General features: G+C 38.9%; 1 protein-coding gene across 1 annotated transcript in view; it reads left to right on the forward strand.

Moving 5' to 3' along the window:
* The first annotated feature begins 5876 nt into the window (after window positions 1–5876).
* Window positions 5877–24872, forward strand: part of LOC136857246 (protein GPR107) — a 109124-nt gene continuing 90128 nt past the window's right edge. The window contains exons 1-3 of the mRNA XM_067135739.2: window positions 5877–6028; window positions 16471–16581; window positions 22743–22888. Coding sequence (XP_066991840.1) covers window positions 5924–6028; window positions 16471–16581; window positions 22743–22888 — 362 coding nt within the window. The 5' untranslated portion in view covers window positions 5877–5923. The remainder of the gene's footprint in view (window positions 6029–16470; window positions 16582–22742; window positions 22889–24872) is intronic.

Genomic DNA, 24872 nt, shown 5'->3' on the forward strand with positions numbered 1-24872 from the left:
ATAACTTGTATAAAGTAGAATTGCAAGAATGTTGGGTGCAAGTACAGGTGTATGTGGGCGAATGTGTATGCGTGCGCGTGTGGGAGTGGTTGTGAATGAGTGTGTATACAGGAGTATGGGTGAGAGTATAAATGGCTGGGTCTTCTTACTCTAATATTTTCAGGATAAATCAAGATAATGATTATTCTAAGGGTACAGTGTTTGGAGTGTAAATGTGTAAATTTAAAATTGTCTACATAAGTTTATATGTAAATATTCAGTAGAGTTTATGTACACATGTGGAGATGGAGGCACTTCCGTGTATATGGGGCTTGCCCTTTCTCCATCTACCACCCCTAAATTGTTTATGTACAATTTAAGGGAAATAAATAATAATAATAATAATAATAATAATAATAATAATAATAATAATAATAATAATAAATCACTTCTGTGACATTTCAAAACCCACAGATCACACCTAGAACAACACATCGGTATTGAAGGTTAACTGCTGCACTATACAATAAAATATGCGTATTATATTTTAAGCCAGTTAAAATATGGGTCGAGCAGGTCAGAAGATTATGAAGTACTATAAAAATCTCTTTGTCACTGGAAGAATATATATGCAAACACAATATTACTTACATTTTCTTGTCACGAGGTAAGTGAAAGAAAGACCGCGCATTCTTCTCTACTTCATAGTTACTGCAGCCAAACACAGCACATACCTTTCCCCTCATGTTGAGAGGAGATATCAAGGAATTACACATGCTAGTATTTAATAATGTCAACTCACTGAAAACGCATAAATAACACCAAAACCTTCACACACAAATACACGTGCTCTTATGACTGAATCAGTAGTTCTCAGGTCTACCCGCTAGAGAGAGCTCTAATAGCTGTCCCTCGATATCTTGCTGATTGTCGCGTGTTGTCTCTACTGTATTTGCTGTTATTCTGTGGTGTATGTGGGTGACTTTAATAGCCACCATACTCAGTGGAGGTATTGGAATAATGATCAGTGTGGAGAGACTCACAGAACGGGCAGAGCTAAATAACACACAGTTTATCTATGATCCCAAAGATATATGTATCAAGTCAGGGAGATAGCCCAAAAGCCTGCAGGTTACGAGGTGATGTGTGGTCAGTGCAACAAATTGTGTTGGTTGTTATTCTTTGATTCCTAGACTGGAGCTGCTATATCACTTAATTGTTCTCACATTGGCTGAGTGGACCTCGAACCAGTCCTCATATCCCTTACCCAGGTACAAATCGAACCCAGAGATTCCCAGTAAGGGGCAGGCTTGCCAACTCTAGACTCCAGGAAAAAATTCTCAACCAGGAGCAAGTGATATATGTACATTGTATGTGTTTGTACTTTACAGCAGAATGAAATCTTTAGTGGAAGTGTGAACAAATAGTGGGTAAAAGTATATTCATTTCCCCCCTAACAATACCAATTGACAAATATGATGAACAATATACCAAAAAAAATTGTTTGTTCCAACTCTGCGATGTATGCCCAAGAACCAGTTACTTTAGTTACATACAGAGCATACTGAAAAAATCATTGAAAATTCAGACTACAGAAATATCACATTTTAAATACTTGTCAAATCCTGTGAAGATTTGATTTAGTTATTCATTCCCAATTAGTAGCCTCCATGGCTTAGGCGGCAGCGCGTCGGCCTCTCACCACTGGGTTCCATTGTTCAAATCCCGGTCACTCCATGTGAGATTTGTGCTGGACAAAGCGGAGGTGGGACATGTTTTTCTCCGGGTGCTCCGGTTTTCCCCGTCGTCTTTCATTCCAGCAACACTCTCCAATATCATTTCATTTCATCTGTCAGTCATTAATCATTGCCCCAGAGGAGTGCGACAGGCCTCGGTAGCTGGCACAATTTCTATCCTCGCTGCAAGATGAGGCTTCATTCATTCCATCCCTGGCCAGGTCACTGACTGGAAAACACGTTGTAGGTTTTCATTCATTCATTTCTAATTAAATATAGATCTGTTCTTTTGTCTTTCAACAATCTTGAAAACTTGCTTCACCTTATCACTGTTATTTCTGGAGTTTCTGGCTCATTTAGGGTTTTGGCTGAAGGTGTAAGGCAGTTTGTCAATCCTGAAACCATATGATTTTTTGCAGGTGAAAATTTCACCCTTATATCCTTTGGTATTCAGACCTCATCTCTCTGAGTGGAAAGCCAGCAGGTATGCCACTGCCTCAGTCATGCCCCACATTGTTCAACAGTCATCATATTAGAAAAATTAATGTACTTATAATATGGCTTTTTAGTGCCAGGAGTGTCTAAGGACATGTTTAGCTCACCTGGTGCATCTGGCAGTGCGATGTCTTCACGGATGGTTCCAAAATTGGAGAAAATATGGATTGCTCTTTCATCTCCAATAATGTTAGCATGAAGATCTTGCCTTGTATTGCCTGTAGCATGTATTATGTGGAGCTTTTCGCCATCTTTGAAGCTATGCAGTTTGCACTGAGTGATGAAAGAAACCACTTTCTCGTTTGCACTAACTTGTTAAGTTCTCTGCAGTCCATTGACACTTGTTTCCTGCAACACTCACTGGTGTAGCACTGGTACCTTCTAGCCAGGTTGTGTGATGCTGGCGCAAGAATAACTTTTGCGTGGCTCCCAAGCCATCTTGGGTTTGCAGGAAATGAACTTGCGGATGAAGCAGCAAAATAAGCCGTACTTCTACCACGTAGAACTGTGAATGTACCAGCTAGGAATATGTGTTCTCAGCTACATTGAACCATCTCAGGGTCCTGGGAATCAGAGTGGCTAGCTATCCTAACTCCCAACAAGCTGAGAGCAATTAAAAAGACTACCATGTGGTGGTCCTCTTTTGTGTAGGCTGAGGATTGATCATGGAAGATCTACGAACTCTTATCTGTTGAAGAGGGAAGACTCCCCTGTGTGTTCTTGTGGTGCTGACTTCATCATGGCCCACATCGTCACAAAGTGCAATAATCTCTCTGGCCCAAGACGGAACCTCGGCCTGCAGGAGACCTCGTGAACTCATACTAGTTGATGACGCGAATACTGCTGACCTTGTCATTCACTGTATGTGTGAGAGTAGATTAATCAAGGGTATATACCTACATTTCAAATGTTCTGTTACTTGGAGAACTTAGTTCCCTTTTGATATGTTAGTGACCTTTTCGACTTAAAAAATAATTTAGTTTTAATTCACTTTCAAATTCCTCTGTCGTATAAATTATTTTATTAAAATTAATTTTTTGTTTCCATTTCATTTGTTCAGAGAGGATGATTGCTTAGTTGTACTTCCTCTTAAAGCAAATGTCACCGCCACCACCATCATCTTTCTATTTGACTCCCTTTAGCAACCTGCACATATGGATGTGGGATGCTGATGGCATAGAGAGAGGGTGAAACCCGGTGTCGGCACATAGCCTACTCCTGTCAAATAAAACCAAGAGGTTTGCTCAAGGTTTAAATGTCCCCATCTGACGGACAAATCACCATTAGCAGTACCATACGCCCTCACTCCATATAAACACTACCGAGAGTTTTGGAATTGAATCCAGGCTTGTGACATGCAAACTAGTGATGAAAAATTGTATACCACCACCTCTCCTACACTGCAAGCAAACATTCTGTTATGAAATTTTTTTTCCGCTAACAAGACTCCCGACTAACAATGATGTCAGACCATAGAGACTTGACACCTTAATGATCATGGCCACTAGGAAGGCTATTTAAAAAATTCAAAAGATGCTATAGATATTAATGAAATCATTGCTTTATATGAAGGTTAATTCTCTTTTACTATAAGACAGGTTCAGGGTTTTTGCTGGGGCAATGCCCAAGCTTCAGTTTACCCATTTGCCATTTACTTCTTAGTTATTTCCAAACAGCTTGTGATAGAATTCAACAGCTCATCTCGTATTTCAGAAATATTTTCTTCATTTTCTGAGGTAAGTTATTCAAAATATATTTTTACAAATAAGTGTAGAACATGAAACAAAAGCAAAAAAGTGAAACCCAGTACCGACACATAGCCTACTCCTGTTGAACAGCACCAAGGGGTCTGTTCCAGGCTTTATGTTTCCATCTGACGTACGAAACACCATCAAAAGTGTTATATGCCGTCATTCCATATGAGCACTGCGGAGAGGTTTGGAATTTAATCCAAGCTTTTGGCACGCAATCTAGTGATTAGAGATGGCGAAAAAATTTTCGACCAACGGGACTCGAACTGGCTAACCAGAGTATCAGACCGTTTAGACTTCAACGCCTTAACAACCGTCGCCACCAGGCGGGCTTAATATCTGGTAAATACATAACTGTTAAATTATTTAATTCTATTCCTTTCTTTACAATACTTCTACAGTTCAACACTAACATGTTTATGTCATCCCCACTTGACTTCCAGATCCCTGTACCCTTATCACCGCTCCCTAGGCCACCCCCTTTCCCTGAATACACCTCCCTAAACAAATTTCCTAACTTATAGTACCACTGCGGTTTAAGTGAAGGCCTTCCGAGCACAGATCCCTTCTCCTACCCACATATTAGGATCTAGAAATCTCACTCCTAATTTCCCACATACCCACTCCATAGTCATATTTAAATCCCCACTTATCTTCCAGTCAGTATTTCACTGATAACAATCTCTGCTCCTTTAAACTTCACCCATGCTGCATTTACCAGATCCCACACATTTCCAACTATTTTGGTACGTATACCTGCTTGCCTCACGTTGTTAGTACCAATATGAAACATCACCTTTTCCTTTCCCTCCTCCTTTTCTACTTTCCTCAACATCTGCCTTAACCTAATTCCTGGATAACACTCTACTTTCCTCAACATCTGCCTTAACCTAATTCCTGGATAACATTCTACCCTGGTTCCCAGGATCCTAGTTTGAAAGAAGGAAATACCGGTACTCTATATTTTCCATTCTCCTCCACCATTTTTCTTCTCTCATTCTGTTCCATTCCAAGTTCCTTCTTATACTGGTCTTGATGAGTTTATCCATCTCTCTTTCCCTCAAACTTACCCTCCAGTATCCTTCCCTCTTTCATTCTCTTTGTATGTGCAGACCATTCTTCTCAAGTCTGTTATTCAACTTTTCTACTCCAATTTCCTTCCTGACCTTCATTTCTCAATCTGTATTTCCTACCACACGAATTTCATTTAACTGTCTTGAATTTTACTCTCCTCTCTTCTTGTCACTGCCCAGGTCTCCACTGCATATGTCAATATGGGTGTATAGTACATCTTGTACATCACTTCCTTGATACCGGTACCTATCATAAATGCTCCAATCTGCCTGGAGCTGGAAAAGGGAAAATGATAAAGAAGTGAAGGGTGATAATCCTTCCTGTTGTTTTACTCCTTAAAATAAGATGATCATCACTTTGTGACAAGCTGCCTTGCTGGATTGAAGGTAATGTATTCAACTCATGATCCCAAGTTCAACGGTTCAGTCTGACCAAGGAATTTTTGAAAAATAAGCAAAGTTTTTTTTTTTTTTTTTTTTTTTTTTTTTTTTTTTTTTTACAGGGTAAAAGACAAATCAAACATTGGAAACTGTCCCCCACCCCGCACCCTCCCCCCCCCCCCCCCAAATTGTAGAGAGAACCTTTCCATTCCGACGGCATCATGGCAGCTGTTCTAGGTAAATTAAGAGAGTGGTTAAGAAAATGCACATAATTTCAATTTAAAATCCGCGCCAAATACATGTATACAAATCAGCGCAAAGAGAATATAAAAGGGCAAGGGGGTTTGGGCGTTTTTCAAGTAGAGCGCCATTGTCTTTGCTGCAGCCGACGAAAACGTCAACGCAAGCCCGGTCAACGTCATACCGAGATAATCGATCCCAGATGTTCGATTCTATTTCATAGAGTATAGCAAATTTGACAGCAGAGAAATCCACAAACAGTATCTCTATGATTCAGGTCAGCACAATGGCCTTCCGATTGCAATCAATATTTTTTGTAATTTTCATAATCGAACAGTTCGTGTCTGGAAGAATTCATAAGCTAGAAATAAAAGTAAGTATGTTAATTTTGACTACTACATCTCTTTTCATTACGTTCCCTGAAGTATGACAAATATTGTTAGAGTGAGGTTAGGACATTCTGGCAGACGAGTAATTTCTCTTCTTACAGTTCTACTCATTAGAAAGATCTACTATTTTAGATATATTATGCTTAAGACCGGTAAAGTTTTGTATTTGGACGCCTTCAAAAACTGCTGGTTTTATTCGATAACTTTGATATCCTAGGAAATACGTTGTTTTACCATCTTCTCTCGAACATTACTTTTCCCCTGCCCCATGTTTCGAATAATAGAATTCCAAAACATATTGTATGTAATATACATGATTACGGGATCAAAAAGAGTATCTTCCAATAGTATCAGTGATGAAAATGTCCTCTTGTCAGTAGTAGAGCTGCTTTGTTGACATTTTGTGTGCCTGAACTAAGAACTCATTCTGCCTCTACCTCTCACTTGCAACCCTATTTTCAACATTACGCATATATGCCTTTCATATTGTAATTGCTTATGGTAACTTGAATGGCCTTTAACTTTACTTGATTCTAAAATTCATCCAGACACACATCTGATGTTATCTGGTAGGCCTGCATACTAAATGCGTGGCTTGTGTGCTTCAGATACTCTGTTACACATCTGTCATTCCTTTTTCACATAATTGAACTCTACACTCCTCACTGCATACAGAGATTTTACGTAGAATACTGACAATGATAGCCGTACGTTCTCAACAATTGTAGACGGTTTTAAATATTCCCTAGAAAAATGTTCGACTTTCTGCTTTCTAACCGTATTAAAAACATTTCTTTTTCATTTCTTGATAGCAGGTAATGTTATTTCCCATCCCTCTCTGCTGTAGTAGTGTTCCAACACAGACTGAAGAAAAACCCGAGTTCAGTCAATCAGTCGTCATTGATCTGCATTTAGGGCTGTTGCCCAGGTGGCAGATTCCTACCTTTAAAAGCTAATCAACCACAAATCAATCATCAATGATCTGTATTTAGCACTGTCGCCTAGGTGGCAGATTCCCTAACAGTTGTTTATCTAGCTTTTTCACAAATGTTTTCAAAGAACTTCAAAATTTATCGCATGTTTCTCTTGGTAAATTATTCCAATCCTTCCTAATCTTATAAATGAATATTTGCCCCAATTTGTCCTCTTGAATTCCACATTTAATTTCATATTATGATTATTCCTATCTTTAAAATCTCCATTCAAGTTTATTCATCTACTAATGTCATTCCATGCCACCTGTTCAGTGACACTTAGTCGTGCATCTAGTCTCCTTACTCTCAAGTCTTCCCAGCCAATCATTTTCACAACAATACTCCTTTATCAGAAATCGCCCAGAACAAATCTTACGGCTTTCATTTGGAACTTTTCCAGTTCTATCAAGTAGTCCTGGTGTGGATCCCATCCATTGGAATCATACTCTAATTAGGGTCTTACTAGAGATTTACATGCCCTCTCCTTTTTATCCTTACTACAACCCCTAAAAACCCTTATAACCATATGAAGAAATCTGTAAACTTTTTTTACAACCTCATTAACTCGATTACAGTACACCAGTAAAGATGAAAATGAAATGAAGATCCACAGCCTGTTTCCAGTCATTTGACCGGGTCAGGAATGGAATGAATGAAGCCCCCATCTAGCGGCGAGGATAGGAATTGTGCCGGCTGCTGAAGCCTGTTACACTCCTCTGGGGCAATGATTAATGAATGACAGCCTCCACTTTGTCCAGCACTAATCTTACGTGGAGTGACCAGGATTTGAACCACGGAACCCAGCGGTGAGAGGCCAGCGTACTGCCGCCTGAGTCACTGAGGCACTACGAATAAAGATAATCCTTATATTCTTATACGTACTTACAATGATCCCCAATGGGATACTATCACCCCATCAACACATTAATTACAATTGAGAGGACTTTTCCTCTTGGTGAAATATATAGCTTGACTTTTCATCCTTTTTATAATCATGCCATTGTCTTCTGTCCATCTCACATGTTTTTGTTTTTTTTTTTTTTTTTTTTTTACAATAGGTTTTACATCATTACTGACACATATGGGTCTTGTGGCGACGTTTGAATAGGAAAGGGCTAGGAGTGGGAAGGAAGCGGCCATGGCCTTGATTAAGGTACTGCCCCAGCATTTGCCTGGTATGAAAATGGGAAACAACAGAAAACCAACTTCAGGACTGCAGACAGGGGGGTTTAAACCCACTATTTCTCAAATGCAAGCTTGTAGTTGCGCGCTCCTAATCATACGGCCAACTCGCTCGGTCACCACATTGGTCTAGGTCTTCTTGTAGTCACTCACAATCCTGTAACTTATTTACTATTCTGTACACCTACAGTATAATATCATCTGCACATTAATAGCCTTATATGTGATTCCAGTTCTTTTCTCGTCTCATTTATGTACTCGCCCCATAGGCTTCTGAGGGACGTGAAGTTCCCGTGCCGATCTCACAATCCTCTTCCATCTTTTCGATCTTGAGCCTGCTCTTCCCAGTTATCAATTTGAAGGGTCCTTCTTCCAGGTGCTTCAGGGTCTTCCTGGAGGTCTTTTCCCATTAAGAGATCCCTTGTATAAATCTACTGGTGCTCTATTATCCTGCACCTCAGTACATGTCCAGCCTAGCACAGTCTGTTGCATTCTTTCAAACCCATTATAGTGTGTTGTTGAGAGAGGGTGTAAATTTCATAATTAGATCTTTTCTTCCAGCTTTGAGAGATAGGATCGAACCATGGGCCAAATATTTTTCTATAAACTTTATTCTCAAAGACTTGCAACTACTGCTGCTCTTTCTTGGTTATACTCCATGTCTTGGTACCATACAGAAGTACTGGTCAAATGATTGTATTGTAGATAATCATTTGTGCATTCTTTGTTAAAAACTTGGAGTCTAATATAGGGCTCATAGAGTAAAATGCCTTATTTGCATTCTTAATTCTAGCTTGGTGTTCCTGTTGCCTTCGGTTTTGCTCATCGATTAATACACCAAGTCTCATTTATATATTTAAAAAACATCAAGATCCAATAATACTGCACTGTGGAACTCCCTCTTAATACAGGATCAGGACCTATTCTAATTCTTTGAGTTCTATTTTCTAGAAATTCAGACACCCATTCAACTTTTCTTTTGTGTAATCCAGTAGCCCTCATTTTCATCAGTAATTTCCCATGATCTACCCTATCAAAAGCCTTGGATAGATCAATAGCGATATAATCCATTTGATATGCTAAATCAAAAATACCTATATCGTGCTGGAATCCTACAAGTTGAGCCACACTGGAATAACCTCTCCGAAACCTGAACTGCCTTCTGTCAAACCAGTTATTAATTTCGCAAACATCTCTAATAAAATCACAAAGGATGCTTTCCCAGAGCTTGTAAACAACCCATCAAGCTGACTGACCTGTAATTATCCGCTTTATATTTATCACTCTTTCCCTTGTACTCTAGGGTTACTGTAGCAACTCTCGATTCATTTGGTATTGGTCTGTCTTGCAAGCAGTAATCAAATAAGTATTTCAGATATGGCACTCTATCCCAACCCATTGCTTTTAATATAGCCTATTCCCAGAAATCTTATCCATCCCAGCTGCTTTTCTGGTTGTTCATTATGATTCCTCGAATGTCCTTCCGAGAAATGGATTTTTTTGCGTAGTTCAATTTCCTAGCAAGTTACTTCAATATCTTGTTATTCCCGCAACCACTTCTAACTCTATTTCTTTCAAATCTACACCTCTTCTTTAATCTCTTTATTTCCCTCTTATAATGTAATGGGTCCTTACCATTTCTTGCCATTTGTAACCACTTTTAAAGATATATACCTGTTTTCACACTCCTCAGCAATTGCTTTAAATCTTCCCATAGGCTGTTTACATTGTTATTTACCATTTTCCATTGATTTTTTTTTTTTTTTTAATTATCCCATGCCTCTGTTATCAACCATTATGATATTGCCTAATAGTCCTACTTTCAGGCCTAGAACATTTCTTTCTGTCGCATTTATTTTCAAGTATGACAAATTCAGCTTCATAATCCGTAATACCATCTATCACTTCAGTTTCTCTGTACTGTAGATCTCATTTTGTAAAGCATAGACGTGTATACAGCTGCCTTGCTATAGTCTTAAGTTTTCCTCTCCTCTTGTGTGATTGAGGGGTGTGCGTATGTAAATAAATTGCTATTCAGTAAGTGGGAAGATATGGAGTGTACCTAATTCTTATCAAATAAGACTTCACTACAAACTTTAAATAATTATATCCAGCAACATGGCCACTGAATTATCAAAGAGATAGAAAATTGCTATGTTAATAAAAAACTAGATTTAAATAATGCTGTTTGTCCAACAGCATGGTTGTTTATTTAGAAGAGAGATAAACTGTTTGAGAAATGCACACAAAATTTGTATGATGGGCCTTATTTTACGTCCAACAGTATGGCTGATATTTTAGCATGGGATAAATTGATTGCTTTAATGATAACCAGTTATGTTTATGCTAATTCTAGTCTATGTTGGGGATTGATCCTGAGCCAAGTAGGGGTCAGTCTTAACCCAGCAAGGAACAGTATGGAGCAGGGGGCCTCAAGCCCGACACGGCTTGTCCCATCTAACTGGTAGGGAATGCTTCTTTAGATATGCCGGACAGGGGCGAATAATGTTTGATGAAGTAAGTACCTGCAGATCAACTGAGGCAATGGGTAGGAGAGACTCCATCAGCTGTGGTGATAGCAGCCTTCCTAGAAGGAGGTGACCTTGATGAAAAATGCTTGATCCTCCAGGTTGGGGGTTTGTGGCTGGAAGGGCGTTTGATGAGGGTTTTTTTTTCCAGGACCTAATGGAAGGTAATACATCGGAGACTGGACTAAATGCTAGGGCGTCCCCCATAAGCGACGTGCAGATGGGGCTTCACCCGTCCCCTGTGACAAGTACACTAAGCGAGGGCCATTCCATAATGGATGAATGGGGCTAAAGAAGATAGTTCTAAAGAATGGGACTCTAAATATTGGAAGCTTGACAGTTACTTACTGGTAGAGAACTAGCAGACATCTTGAAGCGAAGGATGATAAACATTGTGTGTGTGTGCGCGCGCGCGCGCGTGCATACGCGCTCGCGCGCCACACGCAAGAAACCAGATGGGAAGGGGACAAGGCCAGAGAGCTAGATGATGGTTGCAAACTTTGCTATAGTGGAGCCAATAGTAAAAGAAGAAATAGTGTAAGATTTGTTCTCGATAAGGAATGGACAGAACATCTGGTATGGGTAAGCAAGAGAAAGGAGTGGATTTTGAGGGTGGTTCTGAATAGAGGATCCCCCATTAACATCATTCCAGAGGTAGGATGTGATGATCAAGAGAAGGAAGAGTTCTGGAGTGCTTTGGATTGAGAAATATCAATGGAAACGAGATGTTTCTTGTGAGGTGACTTGAATGATCATGATAGCATTAGCAGGTAGGGAATAGATAGAATGAACGGAGGCTGGGGCATAGGACAGAAGAATATTGGGTGGGGGGGGTATTATCATTGATGTTGCAGTTGCAAGTGACTTGGTAATGATAAACACAAGCATCTAGAAAAAACCAGATCAATTTATTACCTATAAAAGTGGTACATTTGAAACATACCTTGACCCTTGGCGTAAGTCGACACCAACAGAAAACAGAGATAAAACGCATGGGTAGCACGATAATAAACTTTGTAGTGTCACTAATGCAGTAGTGCTGGATGACCCACCCATAGGCCCGTGTAAACTCCGACTAAGGCGGACGTAAAACAGTTCGAAGTTAGATCCGTTTCTCTTCCACCAGAGCAAAATTGAAATTGAAAAATTTAAGAGGAAATTGACAAAATAAGGGCATGGTTGTGCCATCCAACCAAGACACTTAGTACCAAAGAACGTATTTACAGATTTGTTTAAATAACTCTTTTCAACATGTTGTTTGCTCACTTATCTTCATATCGTTATATTATAGCATATACTCTCATCATATCTACAGTAACTGATATTTCATCTCATTGATAAGAATAAAAGTATTGGCACCTGTCAGACTAGAAAACACACCCACACCCTCAAAGAAAAAACAAATAGTCTTCCAAAAATCCCCTGCCCAGAATAAAAGTTAAAGTAAAATTAAGGATAAGAGGATGTCACCAAAAGGCATGACCTCGAAGGAAAAAAAGGAAGTGATTCGCGCTCGTAACTGGACCAATGTGGCAGCCCCCATGAGCCACAAGGAAAAAAATAAGCAACTGGTTGCTATGGAGATACACAAAATATTAACATAACGGGAATACAATGAAGAGAACTGTAATGGAGAAAGCAATCGCACAGGGAGAAAAGAAAAGAAACTCCAGGGAAGAAATTTAATTAGACTCTCCTCCTTCACTTAGCAAACGTTTCGGTCTATTATAACCACGCTATCATCACAACGCACAATCCCGATCTCAAACCACATGTGCCACAATCCAACTTCGCACAAAATCAGGGTATACCACTAGTATACCAGGGATACAGCCATCGGTTTAGCCCATCCTACTGTCCAAAACAGCATGTCATAATCAAGATCACGTAATATCATAACTTACTCATTCAGACTCCAGTCTCACAGCATCAGGCTTTGACGATAAATACCACAGATAGGCATTTAAAAAGCGGGTTATGAGACATATATTTTACTGGGCCAAGAACCTTGCTCCAATAAATCCCTGACAATGGTTACCCAAAGAATCACCATCACATGGCAGATATCAGAGTACAACAACTAAACAATTCACACAAGAATAGGCCGAAAACCTATTACTAAATGAAGTGGCATAAGAGAATGTAAATCACAGGAGTAAAATATGTTATCTTAAGCGATGTAGCATCAGTATAAAAGTAGGGTAGTAAAAAATGGACAAAAATGAATTACATATAGGCTCCTAAAGGTGAAAGCAACCAACCAAGGGACAACCAAACCAAAGAAGTAGGATACAGAAAAATGCAGTACCTCGGAGGGACATACATAATTGAAAGTCCGTTTAACAGTGTGATCCGTTTAACAAATCATCTTTAAATTTAGAGAAAATACGACGGTGACATATAAACGCAATTATATCGCGCCTGGCTTCCGTTTTAGTCATCATAAGAGTTCCTGAAAAATCAAGGAACAAAAGGGCAAAGAAAAGGATCTACGAGACGAGATGGAAAAATCAGCGGCATCTATGGACACAATAAAAAACAAGACAGCTTTTAGGTACTGATAAAAGGTTACTGATGCAAATTTATAAGTACTTGGAGCAATTATGGAACAAAACAGAAATAAATTTACATAGAGACACAAAGGCTGTCTCTCAACAAAAAGATAGATTGCATGTTATGCAGAAATAATCATTGGTAGAGATAAAGAAATGTAAAGTTATAAAAGGTGAAAGTGTGGTTTCCCAGTACTGGCGTGTGATATTAGAATGTGAGATGAAGATGAAAAGAAAGGGTAAACAGTTTGATAGATCCTAATATGAAATGTTGGAAGATAAGAGAAGTCAAATTAGCACAGTCCTTCAAAACAGAGATCCAGAAAGAAATAACACCAAAATAATAAATGACTGGTGGGAAACTAACAGTTGGAGAGAATTCTTGAGAAAACACCAGAGAAAGATCCTCCTGGGAACAGGGAAGTATGGTGGTGGAATGATGAGGTGCAGGAGAAAATAAAGGCAAAGAATCTAAAAGGAAATGGGACGGTTACATAGTGACTAGAATAGGGAAGAGTACAAACAATGTATGGAAGAGGCAAAGCATGCAGTGGCAAGAGCTAAAGCCTGTGTACTAGGTGAGCTGTACAGAGAACTGGAAAAATCAGAAGGGGTAAAAAGGCTGTATGCTATAGCCAGAGCAAGGGATAAAGCCAACCGAGATCTAGCACAAGTGAAATAAGTGAAGGATGATGTTGATGATAGTTGTTTTTTAAAGGGGCCTAACAGCTAGATAATTGGCCCCTAATGGAAAGAAGTGAACGAAATGAAAATTAAAACTTCAAAATGTATCCACTGACTAGAATCTAAAACTAATGATGAAAAAATGATCATGAAACAAAAACAATCAGTGGATCCAGTTCACAATGCCTTAAGTACTTGGATTATACTTACATAAGGGGGTCCAAAATCCGGGTCACCGGCCCCTCATAATGGTACTAATCACTGGTAAAGCAGAACTGTGGTGGTACTAATCACAGGTAACATAGACTCATGGTGTTTCCCGCATGGTGGTACTAAGCACAGGTGATGTAGACCCATGGTATGTCACACACAATGCCGCCACTCACAGGTAACACAAACCTATGGTGTTTCGCACATAAGGGTTCTACTCACAAGCAACGCAAACCCGTGGTGTTCCTCACATAGTGCGACTTATCATCGGCACCATATTCCCATGGTGTTCCTCACTTAGTGGATCTAATCACAGGCCACGTATACTCATGGTGTTGCTCACATAGTGGTACTAATCATAGGCAATGAAGACCCACAGCGTATTACACATCATGGTAACGCCCATAGGCAACACAAACCCATGGTGATCCTGACATAATGACATTACTCTCAGGCAACGCATACCCATGGTTTTCATCACATAGAGGTACTTATCACGGGCGCCAGCCAAACCCGTGGTTTTTCTTACATAGTGGTGCCAATCACAGGCAACGTAGACCCATGGTGTTTCTCATAAAGTGGTACTATTCATAGATAACACAGACCCATTCTGAACACAGTGGAATGTACACGATATTTATCACAGACCCATTGTGTTCTGCATGTAATGATACTGTTCCTATGTAACATAGACCCATACTTTCCTCGCAAGGTGGTACTATAAGAAGTAAATTGACAAGAGGGTCCACTTTTTCAATACAATATATTGTATTTCAACACGGAACAAAAATGACATTTATAGCTTATAATAAAGTCGCAAGTAAAGTTGACCCATGGTGTTCTGCACATAATGTATTAATCACAAGTAATCTCATGGTTCTAATGTCCATCATCCCTTGGTTGCCCCTTTTAGTCGCCTCTTACGACAGGCAGGGGATACCACGGTGTACTCTTCGTCTGCGTCTCCCACCCACAGAGGGTAAGATGAGGATGGGGCAGTGCTTAGGACAAAAGGAAATGTCAAATAAAGGTGGAATAACTGTTTCAGCATGCTGTTAAATGAAGAGTGCCCTAGGAGAAATCAAGGAATTGAAACATTGAATGAGAAAGTAACAACTGAAATAAAACATGAGGTGGTACTAGGGGTATTGAACAGGATGAAAACTGGCAAGACTGTTGGGCCAGATGGTATATCAGTAGATGCATGGAAGGCTCTTAGGGAAGTGGGATAGACCTGCTGCATGATCTATTGAACAAGAACCACGATGAAGAATGCATGTCTGAAGCTTGGAAGAAGAGTGTCTTAGTGCCCATACACAAGGAGAAGGGAGATATCCAAGACTTCACAGTAGTAATAATAATGGCATATGCCCTCCGGAGAGGCCTGGTGCAGGTCTTTTTCTAGTAGACGGCCTATTAGGCGACCTGCATGTCTGTGAAGATGAGGGCCCTACCTAGGATGATTTCTAATGTTGAATACGCCACACACACCCAGCCCCCAAGCCATTGGAATTAACCAGTTAAGGTTAAAATTCTCAACCTGACCGGGAATCGAACCCGGGACCCTCTGAACCGAAGGCCAGTGCGCTGACCATTCAGCCAACGAGTTGGACTTGACAGTAGTGACCTCGATAAACCATCTTTTGGGGTTAAGTACATCAAGAGAAGATTTTTCTGTTTTGTCTAAAGTTTTGGAAGAGGAACTGGATGATCTATCAACAGGAAAAAAAAAGTCTCATCTGTCACTGTGGTGAAGGATAATTCAGATAACACTTAAAGGAATTGTATCACTGGCTGGTGAAAAACAACACAAAATTTACAGTGTCTTTTATAAAGCTGTAGTAACATTTCTGACAATCCCAGTCACCCGTTATTCATGCTAAAGAGTTGTCTTGAAACTGAATATTGTGAAAAGCAAACTGGGGTTTACCCAAACACAAGAGAGGTTGCAATTATTCATTTTATTGAGTAGAGAGAGAGAGAGACATTACAAGATCAGTTCATTTCAATGATGTGATGCGAATTCAAGGGTATGTTTGATTTTGAGTGGTGCCTCACCTTGTAACTGTAGCAACAAGATTAGGATTCTAATCCTGGTTGATTGAGCTTGAGCACACACGAATGAAAAGTCCTGGCTATACCTGCTATTAATGTATGCTTTCAGTTTATGTTTCATGAACTATGTTCTCTTTTTATTCTGAAAGCTTTGGAGGCTGTTAAATTTTTGGAACTCCAACTACTTCATTAGTTTTGCTGATTTTGTTATACCTGTATTACACCTGTATTTTATTTTCAGCATGACTCCCGGAGGTACATTGCACTAAGTACCTTTGGATTTTATCGGGATGGCATCCTGGATGTGAAGCTTATTAACTTCCATGCTGATCCCCTTGGAGAGATGGATGTAGTGAGTTCATAAATATATTCTCTTTTTATTACATACAGTGCATTTTCTCGGAGGCTCTATTTTGTCAAAAGCTTCATACAAACAACCGTATAGTGCATGTTTGTCCTCTGCTATGGTCGTTATTACCAAAAATCATTGTTAAATATCTTTAGAATGTGAAAAATAAGCCTGTAGACACAGGGTGGTTGGAAACAACATGTATTAGTGTGTTTTTTTTTGTTTTGTTTTTTACAAGTTTATGTCGCACCGACAGATAGGTCTTATGGCGACGGTGGGACAGGAAAGGGCTAGCAGTGGGAAGGAAGCGGCCATGACCTTAAGGTACAGCCCCCAGCATTTGCCTTGTGTGAAAATGGGAAACCACGGAAAACCATGTTCAGGGCTGCCAACAGTGGGTTTCAAACCCACTATCTTCTGATTTCTGTATACTGGCCCCACTTAAGCGACTGCAGCTATCAAGCTTGGTGCAAACTGGGTGTGCGTGCGAAAAGAGTTGGTCATTTTGATAAATAATTTGAGAAACATAATTCGATATCTCACGCCATTGTCATTTTATCATCTGCCCAAGTTAGCCAATCAGATTGCTCCGCAGGTAAATTCAAATGGGCTTTGCGAGGCTGTGTTGCTAAATCTGCACGTGGCTTAAGATTGGCTTTAGAGCACCCATTGTAGAAAAAGAAAAAAGAACCTCGCCAGGGGAGTGATTAGAACACGGACCTCAGCAGGAGTTGACAGGATTGCGCTATAGCAAATACACAACGGTGACACTGTCTGAAATCCACGGTGTTTGATGTTGATTTCTTGGTATGGCTCTCAAGTCGGTCTAAGGTACTTGTAAATTTAGCAACACCACCTCTTAAAACCCATTTGAATTCACCTGCGAAGCAATCTGATTCACTAACTTGAGCAGCTGATAAAATGACAATGGCGCAAAATACCAAATTGTTTTTTTTCAAATTAGTTATCAGTATGACCAACCCTCTAACACGCATATACCCATTTCACATTGTTTACAACCAGCCTGTAAGTTATATTACATGTTTTGTTTATCTATTTGTGCATTTCAAACATTGTTAGGGCAAATAATAGTTGTATATTAGAATAAAATAGTAATAGCAGCAGTAATTAGAAATACATTGTAAATTGTTTCGAAATAATATTAATAAAATAAGTAACATCCAAGCTTAATCACATGGTAGTTGATGCTTGGAATAAGTGCAAGTTTCTCTAAAATGAAGCGAGTCAAGTCAGATATTAATATATATACAGTATTTATTTATTTAACTTTATTTATTTATTTATTTTTTTTTTTTTTTTTTTTTTTTTAGAAAGCGAACATTCAATGCATGAGCATAATGTTTTCACGAAAACTATTCTGTGATGAAACATTTTGTATATTAGTGTGGATTTTATGTGATTACCGACTAAATTGAATTTCTATTATGATAGTTCATGATTTTAAAAAATAATTTTCATTCTTGTTGGAAAAAATTGGTGATAGCTTGCTTTGTTGTTGCCTGGGTATTTTGTGAATTTGTACTATATTTTATTGTATAGCCGCTCAAAAAAGAAGAATGAATGCGTAGTGTTGTATGTTCCATGCTTTTAATATTTCATCAGACTTAATTTTAATTATCAAAATATGATTCACCTCCCATGTAGATCTGTGGTGAGGAACTTATACTATACCATGTGCTCATTCCTTTTTTTCTTTGAGCGACTGTACATTCACCTGATAAAAGCTGAAGGTAAATAAGGGAAAGGATGACTTGCAATCCCACACCCACAGCAATATTCGGAATGTGTGTATGATAATCTTTGCTGTACTATGAGAAGATGTCAACCCAAAGTTGAATGGTTGAGATTGTATCGTGGTTACTCTAAACTACAATGCCTGGTCTTTCTCCAGGCTTTTGTGCTGACTTTCGCAGAATGGATGGGAGGCATAGAATATATCCATGGTGTCTTATGCCTTTTGAAGGAGATGATATTTTGAAAGATAACTTCCAAGGGACTTTCAATGTGGGAATGTGGGTTGGTAGCTATGGGGGGCCTCTGTTTGAGACTGGTATTGCTTCCACTTACTTGTTGCTAGACTCCTCACTTTTATCTTTCCTTTTATCTTTTTTTCTTCTGCCACCGAAGATATTCGATTTAAGTAAGGGAAGGGACCAAGCATGATTCAAATCAAGTCATGTATTGAAAGATATGAACTTGAAAAGAAACTCATAATAGGATAAACACAGTGACAGGTTAGTGTACAATAGCAAGAGGAGACGAGGATAATTATGAAAACACAAAAGGACAAGGACAGTCTCCCAATCTTCATACACTGCTGCCTTCAAATAGATGGGCTCTCTCTCCTCATCAGTCCTAGTTCTTCTACATATATATATATATATATTCTTCTCAGTCCCTGATGCAGGAAAGTGTAGATAAAAAGATGGATAAGCAAAGGATAATCTTCTTCTTATGACGCAGTCTCCCTCCGAAGGTTGGCGATCCAATTGATTATGATTACACGCGAAACGGCAGCACGGAAGATTTCTATCGACGTATGTCCATACCACCGCCGCAGGTCTTTCAGCCAGGAATTTCTCCGTCTTCCCACAGATCTTTTCCCATCAATCTTCCCTTGAATGATCAGTCGGAGAAGTTCGTATCGTTCACCTCTCATGATGTGCCCGAGGTAGCTCAGCTTACGCTCCTTGATGGTTATGAGAAGCTCTTTCTTCTTGTTCAAGATGTTGAGAACTTCTTCATTTGTCTTCTTTTCTACCCAAGATATTCGGAGTATTCTTCTGTATAAGTACATTTCAAAAGATTCGATACGCTTCTCCAATAAAGGGCTAAGCGTCCACCCTTCGAAACCATACAGAAGGACAGGAAAGACATAACAACGTAGCATTCGAACTCTGAGCTGGAGGTTGAGTTCTTGGCTGGTGAATAAGGTCCTCTGGTATTGAACATATTTTTTGCTTGTCCAATCCTGGATAAGATTTCACATTTTGAATCACAATGCTAGTTCACTAGAGTTCCAAGGTATTTGATAGAAGATACTTGTTGGACAATGTTGTTGTTGGTGTTGTTGTAAAGGGAGACAAAACATAAAGATGAATGTTGTTGTTTGAGTCATCAGTCCATAGACTGGTTTGATGCAGCTTTCCATGCCAGCCTATCCTGTGCTAACCCTTTCATTTTTTCGTAACTGCTGCATCCTACATCTGCTCTAATCTGCTTGTCATATTCGTACCTTGGTTCATACCCTACCGTTCTTACCACCTACACTTCCCGCAAAAACTAACCGCACAAGTACTGGGTGTCTTAAGATGTGTCCTATCATTCTATTTCTTCTTCTGGTCAAATTTGGCCAAATCGATCTCCTCTCACCAATTTGATTCAGTATCTCTTCATTTGTGATTCGATCTGTCCATCTCACCTTCAGCATTCTTCTGTAACACCACATTTCAAAAGCTTCTATTCTCTTTCCTTCTGAGCTAGTTATCGTCCATGTTTCACTTTCATACAATGCCGCGCTCCACACGAAAGTCTTCGAAAACATCTTTCTAATTCCTATATCAATGTTCGAAGTGAGCAAATTTCTTTTCTTAAGAAAGACCTTCCTTGCTTGTACTAGTCTGCATTTTATGTCCTCCTTACTTCTGCCATCGCTAGTTATTTTACTACCCAAGTAACATTATCCATCTACTTCCTTTAAGACTTCATTTCCTAATCTAATATTTCCTGCATTACCTGGCTTCATTCGACTGCACTCCATTACTTTTGTTTTGGACTTGTTTATTTTCATTTTGTTCTCGTTACCCAAGACTCCATCTATACCATTTAGCAGTTTCTCCAGATCTTCTGCATTCTCAGATAAAATAACAATATCATATCTCAGGGTTTTGATTTCATCTCCTTGAATTATTATTCCCTTCCTAGATTCCTCTTTGATATCCTTTACTGCATGTTCTATAAAAACATTGAAAAGAAGGGGTGACAAAACTGCAACCTTGCCTCACTCCTTTCTGGATTGCTGCTGCTTTTTCAAAGCCCGCACCACTAGACTGATTTTTATACAGATTGTAGAGAATTCTTCATTCTCGGTATCTGATCCCGATCACCTTTAGACTCTGAAGTAGCTTGGTCCAATCAACATTATCAAATGCCTTTTCAAGATCTAGATGAATACAGGTGTTGAAGGACTAAGAACAGAGAACAAACACAGATATAGGAAAGGAACCCAATGGGGTATTTTAAGTAACAGAAAGGAACAAACAAGTGTCAAATCAAGTCATATTTTGAAAGGTATGATCATTAACATCTTTTATCACCTGTATTTATCTTTTGTCTCTTCCATTTTCCTCTGTTTATTTGGCTTTCTTCTTATCTCACACTTCCTACATCAAGACCTGTCGAGATGGCCCTGCACTGAGTATTGATGCTTGCTCTCGTGAAGATGAAGTTGGGAAGCAGAAACAAGCTCATCAAGGGCTCAGAAGAAATGGATGTAGAAGAACTAGGATTGATGAGGGGAGAGCATATCTGTTTGAAGACAGAAGTATATAAAGATGTGGAGATTGTCCTTATGCATTTGTGTTTTGATGTTTGTCCTTCTTGTCTTCTTTTTTCCATTGCTACCCTTTTCCACACTGACCTGCCATTGTGTTTATCCTATTTGGTGTTTCTTTTGAAGTTCCTATCTTTCTATACCAAGGGTTCTCAAACTTTTTTAGTTCGCAGCACACTAGTGATAGATTATAAATCCGAGCGGAAGGTACATGAACCACTAATACTCGTGAGAAACATGATCGATCACTCACACCCTATCTATACTCCTTCAGTTTTCCATGTTCCTGTGTGAACAGAGATTTTGGGCACTGACCAAAATTATAAGAAACTGAAGAAGTTTATTTCTGTAGATTAAGAATTATGGGTATGTTTGTGACTTTTTCCTGATGTTGAACAAGTGCAAAAGTAAACCACTACATATTTGTGGTTGGGTTCCAACAATAATGTAATTACTGACAGGTCATTCTTAATTTTTCAGTTTCTATTAGCTCTACATCTTTGCAGTACTCTAACGTTAACATTAGTAAGATATTTAATATGCATGCCTGTTTTTATCTAGACTATTTATACCTTTTCAGTGTATTATATTATTGGCAGCTCAGCCAGGCAGTTTCGGGGCACACTAGTGTGTCGCAGCACACCCTTTGAGAACTGCTGCTCTGTACAGTAGGCCTAGGTATTACCAAGATTTCTGAGGCTTATGGTGTCTTTCATTTTCCCACCTTTCATGCCCCTTCCCTTTCTGATTCTTTACTCTTCAAATTTCTGGAACTCTTCCTCTCTCCTGATTAGAGTTAAGAGGGGATGGTTATCTAGTTGTATTTTCCCTTAAAAGAATAATCTGTATAATCTGTACAATCACAATTTCTGGTTATTTTTGTAGCTATGGGGATAGTTGCTTTTTCCCAGTCTTAGGACTCCTTTCCTTCTCCTGTCCAAGTATGAGAGTCCTTTGAAACTTATTCAGAGCGATTAACAGATGACAGGAAAATTTAAGAGTATTCAGCCTAGTAAACTAATGGGTAATAGGGCTGTTCTCTTGGGCTTGTTACTACCATCCTTTGGATTAAGCAGCATTCTAATATTCAGTGTTCCAGTGACCACCGTATGATTTTTTATTTTACAACCGCATGCGGAGTAAAAGTCAAAAGTAAAGTAGCGTACCCATTGTTATTTTCAGTAACAAAACCGTCGATAGTATTTTGTTTCTTTACGTGAAGAGATATTGTGAAGACATTTTCTTGTGATCTCTTCTAAAACAAAAGAAAATTCAAATCCAGATGTTCCAAAATAGTATGCCAGACAGGAAAAAAGGAAAGACTGGATTACTGGACTTGCCAGAGTGACGAACAGTTGGATTATGGAGATTGTACTGTACTCTTTAGTAAACTGCAAACTGTTGTTGGTTTACAAGAACTAAGAACTTAACTAGTTACTCACTACCTAGCAAAATATAGACCTACCTTTCCATAGGATAAGCTAACACCAACGTTAGCTGATCCAGATCTAGGCAGAATGTGCTCACAAAAGTAGGTATAAGAAACTTAACATAGCTTATACTCTACCTTAGAATGATTCTCTCTTTTTAGTTTGGCTTCACTCTTGACCGTACTCTGAGTGATGCTATGAATCCATACCTTGATAGTCATCAAGATCGATGTCTTCTGGAACAGTTACCTGGCCAAGAACAGAGTGGTGCTGTTGCATACTTCGCTATGGATCTACAGAACAAGACGTAAGAAATATGGGAACTGCATTCTTTTTTGTTGCCTACATTTCTTAGCCAGAGAAAGTGGACTGTTTTTTACCAATAAGAGACATTTTTGGAATGGGACATTGTCATTTCTTTTTAAAATCTTTTCTTTTTCAAGATTATGTACATTCCTACCTACCTGTTGCTGTTCATTATTGGCCCAAACTTTCAATTTTTATAGTGCACTTCCAGACCCTGAATAACTTCATATTAACATTATAAACTTTGTTTGTTTCATCTACTATATTTTCAGAGAATTAGTTTTCATTCACCCTTCTCTCATCAACCTATTTAAAGGACAATTAACTTCATGTTCCTTTTTGTTTCTTTTTGATTTTGGGTTATCTTCGTACTTATTATCTCGCGGTGTACCAATTCTCAATTTATGGCAACTGTTGACTGCTGTCTATATTCTGTTGCTAGATGTGATACTTGTATCAGGGAACTAGTTTTATTATGTATTACAATTTACTTTTAAAAGAAGGTTTGTTGTGTTTCCTTATTGATTGCTTACTAAAATTTGCTTTTGTGAGGAACATAATTTGTAATAGTTCAAGAACTGTTCGCTAGATAGCAGCAGTGTATGGCACTCCACGTTGAGCGGTTAAAAAAGAATTGGTATCTTTTAGCAACTGCTTGAATCTTGAGAACAGCATTGATGATCGGATTAACTCTACATTTCTGTGTTATTACTTCTACTAGATGCATAGTGACAAAGAAAAATGTTTTCTTCTAGTAACTTTCTACCTTATCTTGTACGACTCGTTTGCTAGAAATGTATAACCTAGCTAACATATTACAACAGAGATCAAAGAGTTAAGAGGTGCATAAAAATTATACTTCTTATAATGTGTCAACTAGTGTTGGCTGAGAAAGTACCAGAATTCTCAGGGCCCCTCGCCAGTGTGTTTAGTTATATTTTGTGTCATTGTCATCAGTTCCCATTTTCCAGCTATGGCCTGGTAGGGAGAAATGTTTTCTCCCCTCCATTTTCTCTTGTCGTTCCACCATTCCCCATTCAACAGACATAGTCTGTCCATCTTTCCTTTCATTTGCCTTTCCATTGTCTGATTGGCATTCTTTCATCACTCATCCTTTTAGCATGTACAAACCAACTAAGCCTGCTTTTCTCTGTTTTATCACTTAGCTTTTCAATGTTAATTTCTTCCTGCATTTCCTCATTCCTCATGTTGTCTCCTTTTGTTTTGTGTACCAGACTTCTAAAAAATTCCATTTGTGCTGCCTATATTTGGCTCTCATTGTATATGGTTCAGTTATATGTCTACTTCATTCTCATTTTAAGCACTTGTTTCATTTTGATTTCTTCTGCTAAATAAATGGTTGATTATCTCCCTCTGTGGAATAGCGGTAGAGTATCAGCCTCCAGATCCCATGATCATGGTCTCAAAACTGGCAGAGATAATTGGGTGTTTAAAGGTCAGAAGAAAGAAATCCATTCAGCACTCCATGTTGTACGGTGTTGGCATGTAAAAGATCTCTGGTGACTCATTTGATGTTAACACAACATAATTAATTAAAACTGCATTCTGAGTACTTGGAACCAGACGCTGTTAGTGCAGGCGTTCTTCCTTGCAATTTAATTTCTGGAAATTAACTTCTATTACAATACCTTTTTGATGAAAACACACATGCAAATTCAAATGGTGACTACAACAGCTATTATCTCAAATTTGATTTCATTATTCAGGTTGTTAGGTTTATTCCCTTCCATTGTAAATTTCTCAGGTTTATTCAGACAGTAGTTATCCATGTCCCTTTATTCTGGTATTGGAAAGGAACAAACAAGCACCAAATCAAGCCTTACATAGAGAGATATGGAAAACGAAAAGTAACACATAATAGGATGATCGCAATGACAAGACCGAAGATCTGTCAAGATGACCCCTCGGTGAGTGTTAATGTCCAACCTCCTGATTAAGCTGTGAAGGAGAAGCTAACCTGTTGG

The sequence above is a fragment of the Anabrus simplex genome, chromosome 1 (assembly GCF_040414725.1).
Source record: "Anabrus simplex isolate iqAnaSimp1 chromosome 1, ASM4041472v1, whole genome shotgun sequence".
In the NCBI taxonomy this organism is placed as follows: Eukaryota; Metazoa; Arthropoda; class Insecta; order Orthoptera; family Tettigoniidae; genus Anabrus; species Anabrus simplex.